Source organism: Emydura macquarii, unplaced genomic scaffold (genome assembly GCF_026122565.2).
Source record: "Emydura macquarii macquarii isolate MOO-44397 ecotype Brisbane River unplaced genomic scaffold, CSIRO-AGI_Emac_v2 contig_2688, whole genome shotgun sequence".
In the NCBI taxonomy this organism is placed as follows: Eukaryota; Metazoa; Chordata; order Testudines; family Chelidae; genus Emydura; species Emydura macquarii.
The window spans coordinates 13,368-22,486 of NW_027132825.1; the positions used below are offsets into that span (position 1 = coordinate 13,368).

The following is a 9,119-nucleotide window of genomic DNA, read 5'->3' on the forward strand; positions in this document are numbered from 1 at the left end:
TTCCAAATAATTTCTCCAACTTCACTATTTGTCATGATAAACTAATCTCTAGTGTGCGTATGGATGGAATTAACCATTTCCAGGAAAATTATTGACATACTGACCAAGAAGATATAGGCTTAGATTAATTTCCATTCATTTCCACTCATTCCTAACTCCCCTAGATAACGTAGTAAAGTTCATCCTAAATTTTTAAGATGGGATTTCAGAGGTGCCTAAGTGATTTAGGAGCTGTATTGATTTCAATAGAATCATAGAATATTAGAGTTGGAAGGGACCTCAGGAGGTCACCTAGTCCAACCCCCTGCTCAAAGCAGCTCAATAGGTATTAGGAGCCTAAATACCTTTAAAAAGTTGGTCCTTGCTATTTAATATTTATTTCGTTCTTTCCCTAGCCCATCACATTGCTCTCGCAGACAGAAGTGGATATTTAGGTTGGAACTGTTATTGCCCTTTTACGATATGGCAGAAAACATGATATGATCAACAAATGGTCTAAGTTGCCATGTCTGTACTTGGGCCACCAGAAAAATGGGCTCTTGTTATGTTACTATTTAAGATCTGATAAGACAGGGGTGGTAATAATGGGATACCAGCATTTGCTCCTGTGATTTGGATTAAAAAAATGGGCTGGGAACCGTGAGTGGCAGATGAGTTTTTGAACCATTATGGGATTCACTGACAACCCTTGTGTCCTGTTTTACCTTTGTTCTTCTGATTTTATTGTGGAGTTTTTTTCAACTGTTTCTAGATCCACCTCATGGCAGACACGGACTGGAGAAACCAAACGTCCATCACGGAATTCATCCTCCTGGGATTCGGGAACATCCCTGAACTGCAGGTCCTTCTCTTCCCGTTCTTTCTAGCGATGTACATTCTGACCATGGCTGGGAACATCCTCATCATGGTGCTAGTCGTGGCCGATCAGCACCTTCACACCCCCATGTACTTCTTCCTGGGGAATCTGTCCTGCCTGGAGACCTGCTACACCTCCACCATCCTGCCCAGGTTGCTGGCCAGTCTCCTGACTAGGGACAGGACCATTTCTGTCACTACGTGTATTGCACAATTTTATTTTTTTGCTTCACTGGCAGCTACGGAGTGTTTTCTCTTGTCCGCCATGTCTTATGACCGGTATTTAGCGGTGTGCAAACCCTTGCACTACGCAGCCCTTATGAACGGCAGGATCTGCCTCCAACTGGCAGCTGGATCTTGGCTAAGTGGCTCTCTGGCCACACTCATCATCTCCTCCTTGATGTCACAACTAACCTTCTGCGGCCCCAATGAAATGGACCATTTCTTTTGTGACTTCACTCCAATCATAAAACTGGCCTGCAGTGACACTAGCTTGATCGTGGTCTTGGATTTCCTCCTGGCCTCTGTTTGCACACTCTTCCCATTTCTGTTAACTGTGTCATCTTACGTTTATATCATCGTCACCATCCTGAGAATCCCTTCCACCGGTGACAGACAAAAGGCTTTTTCCACATGCTCCTCACACCTCACTGTGGTGACAATGTTCTATGGAACCATCATTATTGTCTACATGCTACCAAAATCCAGCACACTGAGAGACCTGAACAAAGTATTCTCTGTGTTCTATTCTGTCCTGAACCCACTCCTAAACCCCCTCATCTACAGCCTGAGAAACAAGGAGGTCAAGGAGGCCCTGAGAAAAGCTGTCAACAAATGTGTGGCTTTTTCAAGAACTCAGCAATCCCGAGCCAATTCTTTTACGCTGAAAAAAACAGGGCTGATCTGAGGTGATTCGCTGAGTTATAGGCACAAGGTCCATGCAGTGAAATTGTGGCCCTATAGACGTCAACGGTAAATCTCCCCTTAACTCCCCTTAACTTCAATGGGGCATGAAAAATCCCTTATTTTTTAAAGCTGCAGAAATGAAACTCATTCCAAAATTTTCACCGGAAACTCTTTACCATTTTTCAAAAAGCTCAAGTTTTAAGACTTATATTTACAATTTAATTTTCTTTTCTTTTTTGTGGCAATGGTGGGAAATTCGGACAGTGAATCACTATGGTAGAGAACATTGTTAAACTCTGAGAATGTTTCAAGTCCAGGTGATATAAAGGGATAGGTTTTAGGTCAGCAAAGAATAATCTCTGTGCATTTTACCTGTTGTATTTTAATATTTCTCTATGTTAGTAGATTCTTAATAATAAATAAAAGTGAATAGCACAAAGGATCACATTTTCATTAAGCATGGACCTTCAGATCTCATGCTGTGTGGCTAACTGCATCTTGAAAGTATTCCATAAAAAATTTCAAATAAAATGATTTGTTTGGGATATTTTTCAATTTTTCAATGAAACAAAAATGGATTTTTCTTTTTCTTTCTTTCTTTCTTTCTTTCTTTTACTGGAAAAAGAGGGAAGAAGGGGAAAAAGGAGGATAAAAAAACAAAATTCCTGGATGGAAAAAATAATGAGCAAAACATTGGCAATGAAAAGATTTTCAAAGAACTGCAGTTGAATCTAGTCAAAATTGATATGAATTTTCCATGAAAAAATTTCAAATGAAACTATTTATTTGGGATATTTTTCATGGAAGTTTTTTCAGTTTTTCTATTCAACAAAGATAGATTTTTCTTGTTTCCTTTCTTTTTTGTTTTTTAAACTGGAAAAGAAGGTAGGAAGGGGAAAAAGGATGGGGGAAAAAAACATTTTTTTCCAGGTTTTAAGAACAGACGACCAAATCGGCTTTAATTTCACTGAAAAAGAGAGAGAAAAGAAAAATGTTGACCAAAATTGTTCCAATGGTGAACTTCTCCCACCATTAAAAACCTACACTCTATTTTCAGTCTGAATTTGTCTTATTTCAACTTTCAGCCATTGGTTCACCTTCCAGCCAAATATACAGGTAAAATAACCTCTCTGCTCCTACTTGAGATTCCCCTGTTTATGCATCCCAGGATCACATTATCCCCTTTGGCTACAGCATCGTGCATATTCAGCTGATTATCCATCACAAACCCAAAAATCATTTTCAGAGTCACTGTTTCCCAGGATGGAGGCCCCCATCCTGTAGGTATGGCTGACATTCTATGTTCCTAAACTTATGCATTTGCATTTAGCCATGTTAAAACACATCTTGTTTGCTCTAAATCACAACCCTCCCTCTACATTATTTATCACTCCCCCAATTTTTGTGTCATATGCAAACTTCATCAGTGATGATATTAAATTTTCTTCCAGGTTTTTGAGAGTTGAATAGTGTAAAGCCAATAATTTATCTCTGAAGAAAAAAGATAATACCCCATTTAGAATTACATGATGAGATTTATCCATTGACAGTTTTTAATCCATTTATTGTGTACCACGCAAATTTGATGTTGTTCTAGTTTTTTCATCAAACTGTGCAGCACCAAGTCGAATGGCTTACAGAAATCTAAGTCTATTACATCAACACTATTACCTTTATCAACCATATTTGTAATCTCATCAAAAGTTTGTTTGACAGGATCTATTTTCCATCAATCCGTGTTGATTTGCATTAATTACAATAACCTCTTTTAATTCTTTATTAATCTGGTCCTGTATCAGCAACTCCATTCTCTTGCTTGGGATCTATCTCAGGCTAAGACACCCATACTTACTGAGGTGCTGTTTACTCTTTTTAAAAATTTGCATGACTTTAGCTTTCTTCCCATAGAGAAAATCAGCCAGCTCTTTTAAAACTCTTGGGTTCAGTGGGGGAGGTGTAGGTTGGATATTAGGAAAACGTTTTTTACTAGGAGGGTGGTGAAGCAGTCGAATGGGTTACATAGGGAGGTGGTGGAAACTCCATCCTTATAGATGTTTAAGGTGAGGCTTGACAAAGCCCTGGCTGATGATTTAGTTGGGGTTGGTCCTGCTTTGATGTCCTCCTGAGGTCCCTTCCAACCCAAATCTTCTATGATTCCATGATTCTGTCTGGACCTGCTGATTTAAAAATGTCTAACTTTAGTAGTGTCTCTTTAATATCCTCCAGAGATACCAGTAGAATGAAAAGAGTGATATCATCACCATATGATGAGATCATACCATTTGTTTTTTTCCCCCAAATACCAAAGAGAAATATTTATTGAACACTTCTGTATTTTCTGTATTAATGTTGATAATTCTGCCATTTCCACCTAGTAATGGACAAATACCATTGTCATAATTATTTTTGTTCCTAAGATATTCTAAAAATTATTCTTATTGTTCTGAACTCTCTTGGCTAGATATTTCTTCTGTGTCCTTTTGCTTCTTTTATCACTTTTCTACATTTCCTCACTTCTGAATAAAAGTCTGTTTCTTAGTTCTTACTTTCAGTTTGCAAGTTTAGTATATTTTGTGCAGTAGAAAGCATAAGAGATTAAAGAATAGATTCAGGGTGGCAGCATATAATCATGAGAGGTGGAAGAACTGTCTAGTCAATCGATCACTGATCATGAGCATTGGAGATCTGATTCCAATTACACAGATTTTCTGTGGCAACTGTGCAGCGGTAAATTGGGATTGTAAATTGTAAATACTTCCTGTGATGGTTTGTAGAACTGCTGGGTACTGCCTGGTAGCTGGGAAACCACTGAGCCCTTTGTCTGACCAGCTTGGACTCCCTTTCACACTCTGATGGTGTGAAAAACCACAAACCTCTGACAGGTATTGCATTTACATGGCTCTCCACAGTCAGGGACCATGCCCAGCTTAGTTCAGTGAATGTTTTCCATCCAGTCACGAACCAAGAATAGAGAAACTCCAGCTAGATCCTAAGCCCAGGACCACAGAACTATACCATCTACCCTGTTCAAAAAGCCTGAGCAGTGGAGATTATTATCCAGTTTGCCCTTCACTCAAAGTGGAAAGAACATGCACCAGCTTTTGTTACTGAGCAGTTTGTCTAAACACTTCACTCAAAAACACCCTGGTTAAGGTAAAACATTAAACAAATTTATTAACTACAGAAAAATATATTTTAAGTGATTAAAAGTGGCAAGTGTAAAGAGGTTAAAATTAGTTACCAAATGAAATAAACATAAGATCGCAGTCTAAGTTCTACACACTAACAAGCTCTTGAATTAGCAATGTCTCACCCTTGTGCACTGTACAAGCAGTTTCTTAAACGCAGGCTGGGCAGCCTTCCTTGCCTGGGACTTCCCTCCCCCAGTCCAAATTTATTTGTCTTCCAGATGCTCTTTCAGATGTTGAATTGGGGGGAAGAGGGAAGCCAAGTGATGATGTCACACTCCCCCTTTTATAGTCTGTTTCAACTTGCTAGAACAATCGGGCTTGTGACCTGTGGTGAGTATGTGAGGTCATTGGTCAGTTTGTGGCTTTTCCTCATTGGTCAGTCAAGTCCCATTGCAAACGTGCTTCCTATAGTGAAGTCCTCACTGTAAACAGTTCCTGTTAGTGAAATCTGTTCTCGAATGGGTGAGAGATAGCCATTAACATTGTCTGGCCCCTCCCTTGTTGTGTTTCAAAAGTTGTTTGTAGGAGTTTCCCACCTTGCAACATGTTCTAGCAGCATTTACCACAATATTTTATAACTTCACATACTATGGTAGCACATACAAACCAACAGGATATTAATGTTTAGCAGATCGAGACTTTTAAAATAACACCAAACACGGTGTACTTTGTACAGAATATATCAGAATTAGATGACATTGGTAAATAAGTGGATTTTGGGGCGTTGTTTTCAGACCCAGGGCATCACTCTTCTGTACCTGAGCAACCATCTCATTGGCCTAGATTAAGCAATCTTGAGTTGGGAGCCAAGAGGTGAGATATAGGTGCTAATAAGTTGGTGAATTTCATAGCATATAATATTGTGCAACACCTCTGTAGCTCTTTTAGAACCATTTGAGAATTCCAGAATAAACTGCTATTTTTTTTTTAATATATTCTCACTTAGGTTGGGTGTATAGAATTTGCTAAAATATTCCTTCCCATGATCAGTAAGTAAACTACAGTTCGGTTTTATTTGGAATGTAAAGATCCTGGGGTTGGTCCTGCTTTGAGTACGGGGTTGAACTAGATGACCTCCTGAGATCCCTTCCAACCCTAATCTTCTATTATCCTGCTATTGATGGATCTTCCACTATCAAATCTTTGCACCTCCTCACATGTTATAAGTGCACCTTCCCAAAGACCTACCAAGAAATAAGGACTACAGAGAACCTGAGTATTAAACAGCACCTCAGCTGTACTCATCACCTTTTGGGCTTAAAAAAATCAGTTGGGAATTCTTGCAAAACCTGCACATTTATTAACCATTTTTCTCAGCGCCTCCTTCACCTTTTCATTCCTCAGGCTGTAGATGAAAGGATTGGCCATAGGCGTCAGGATTGTGTAGAAGATAGAGAACACTTTGTTGAGGTCTCTGAGCGTGTTGGTTTTTGGAAGCAGATACACCATCATCAGGGTCCCGTAGAATATGGTCACCATAAGGAGATGTGAGGAGCAGGTGGAAAATGTCTTTTGCCTGCCGGTGGTGGAAGGGATGGTCAGGACGGTGGAGATGATACAAACGTAGGACCCCACGGTTATTGTGAATGGGGGCAGAGTGAATAAAATGACCAGGATTGTAATGACGAACTCCATCAGGTAGGTGTCACTACAGGATAGGTTGATTATTTGTGTAGATTCACAAAAGAAATGATCCATTTCATTGGGACCACAGAAATTTAACTGTAACATAAGGAATGTTATGATGATAATAGCCAGGCATCCGCTTATCCAAGACCCAACTGCCAGCTGGGGGCAGAATCTGCTGTTCATAAAGGCAGCATAGTGCAGCGGTTTGCATATCGCTAAATACCGATCGTAAGACATCACTGCTAGGAGGTAACACTCGGTAGCTGCAAAGAAACTGGCAAAATAAAATTGTGCAATACAGCCATGGACTGAAATGGTTCTGTCCCCAGTCAGGAGATTGGCCAGCAACCGGGGAAGAGTGGTGGAGGTGTAGCCGGTCTCCAAAAAGGACAGATTCCCCAGGAAGAAGTACATGGGCGTATGAAGTTGCTGATCAGTCACAACTAGCACAACAATAAGGATATTCCCGATCATGGTCACAATGTAGATCATGAGAAACAACAGGAAAAGAAGGATCTGCAGTTGTGGGATATTCCCGAATCCTAGGAAGATGAATTGTGTGACAGCTGTTTCATTTCCCCTCTCTCTGTTTGCCATAGCGCATGTCTGGGGGGGGGAGGAGAAGAAGAAGAGAGAAATAGCTCTTGAAGCTGGTCAGACAAAACAGAGTTAAATTTTACTCCGTCATATCATGCCAGACAGGTGGAAGAACGAAGTTCATAGTGGTCAATAATTATCGATTGGCTTCCTGCAGCGGGTTTAACGAAATCATCATCCTCTCATAGATCAGACCGAGGACTCATTATGATGGTCTTAGGTCTGAGAGATCACAGTACTGGCCAGCCATCTAGACCAGTGGTTCTCAACCAGGGGTACGTGACAGACTGGAACGGAGAAGAACTCAAAGAGCTGACCCCATAGAGACGGAACAAAGGGTACAAGAAGTTGCATGTTGTAATTAAGTGTAGCCTTTCCTTGCCAGTTTAAGCAAATTTCACTTACCCCAGCTAATCCTTCAGGCACTGGGGCGAAAGATAGATTGCCCCCTGCAACCTCAGCCTCTCAGCCAGTCCAACACTCCAGCCATTGTCTATTCCCCCATCCCTCATTCACAGATGCATAGATTCTAAGGAGAGAAGGAATTGTTGTGATCATCTGTCCCGCTGTATAACACGGGCCATGGGACTTCCCTGAATTTATTCCTCTTAGGAATAGAGGTGACCTTTCAAAGAAATCTTGATTTAAAAGTTGCCAGTGATGGAGAATCCACCCCGGCCCTAGGTCAGCTGTACCAAGGTTTAATTACCTTTGCCATTAAAAATGGACACCTTTTTCCCAGCCTCAATTTGTCTAGCTTTAAATTCAAGCCATTGAATCCTGTTACACCTTTGCCTGCTGAAAAATTCCCAGAGCAGATCTGCTAGATTGTCGGCTACATTTCCATGCCCCCGTGGAGGTCCTCAGAGACTGTGATCGAGTCACCCTTTCACCTTCTCTTTGTTAAGATAAATCAACTGAGCTCTTGCAGTCTTATACTTTATAGGCTCGGCTACACAACCGAGACAACCATATGGCTCCATAGCTTGGAGGTGCCAAACCTGTAGTCTAGATGCAGCTTGCCTCAAAGGCAAGGATGTTTCCCCCCCGAGCAACATAGCTAAGTCAATCTAAACTTTAAGTGTCAGCCAGACCTAAGGCAGGTTTTCTAACCCTTCAGCATTCTCATAACTTCTTCTGAACCCGCTCCAATTTCTCAGCACTCTTCTGGAATTGTGGCCACCAAAAATGGACAAGCAGCAGCTGCAACAATGCCAAATGCACAGATAATATATTCTCCTTTCTCCCGCTTGAGATTCTCCTGCTTATGCAACCAAGGATCTCCTCAGCCCTTTGCTCATAGCTTGTCTTTTTATCCGCTACAAAACTCAGAGTATCTGCCAGCAGATCCCCTGTAGATTGAGAGAAGGGCCCCTCTATCTGGCCAGACTGTTTCATGAGTTTCTTCAGAGGGTGACCCAGATACTCTTCACACACTGGATTACTGGTGGTGTCTCTTTGGGCACCAGGCAATCAGAGTTCTGCCTACACTCACTGTTTGTGGGTTCCTGCTGCCTTTACACAAGCAACACCACAAGCACCCAAATCCATCTAGATCTAGAGATCTAGACAGAGGTATAACGTTCACAAAAATTAATGCAGATATTTCCTATCTTCTTCACAGATTGAACTGCGAATGCTTCCTACACTAAACCATTTGGGTCTCCTGCTCTGCAAGGGGATACATAAAATGCAGTGCGGCAGTATGGGACTGGAGGCTCACCTGTAACCGCCGGATAACTCAGGCTTGACTGGATAAGCTCTTACTTCTCAGGAGTTGGTGGCCAGCACTTCGGTTACACGGCTGAGATTCTTGTCTCTCATCATTCTTCAGGACCTTGGTTTTCTCAATATAGAGACCTACATCTCTCTGAAGGGATGAGCAGCGGCGGCTAGGATCTTATTTGGAAACAAAGAATATATACATCCTCAGATTTGTGT

At 41.2% G+C, this 9,119-nt stretch overlaps 2 protein-coding genes across 2 annotated transcripts; one reads left to right on the plus strand and one right to left on the minus strand.

Moving 5' to 3' along the window:
* Positions 1-760: 760 nt before the first annotated feature.
* On the plus strand, positions 761-1,762 carry LOC137164730 (olfactory receptor 6N1-like). The gene has a single exon (XM_067565666.1). The coding sequence runs from the start codon at positions 761-763 to the stop codon at positions 1,760-1,762; it is 1,002 nt and encodes a 333-aa protein (XP_067421767.1).
* A 4,456-nt stretch (positions 1,763-6,218) lies between these two features.
* Positions 6,219-7,178, minus strand: LOC137164731 (olfactory receptor 11L1-like). Its single transcript, XM_067565667.1, has one exon. It carries the CDS (start codon positions 7,176-7,178, stop codon positions 6,219-6,221), a length of 960 nt encoding a protein of 319 aa, XP_067421768.1.
* Positions 7,179-9,119: the final 1,941 nt, after the last annotated feature.

Coding starts and splice junctions, on each gene's coding strand:
- LOC137164730 (XM_067565666.1), top strand. CDS start 761: ATGGCAGACACGGACTGGAGAAACCAAACGTCCATCACGGAATTCATC.
- LOC137164731 (XM_067565667.1), bottom strand. CDS start 7,178: ATGGCAAACAGAGAGAGGGGAAATGAAACAGCTGTCACACAATTCATC.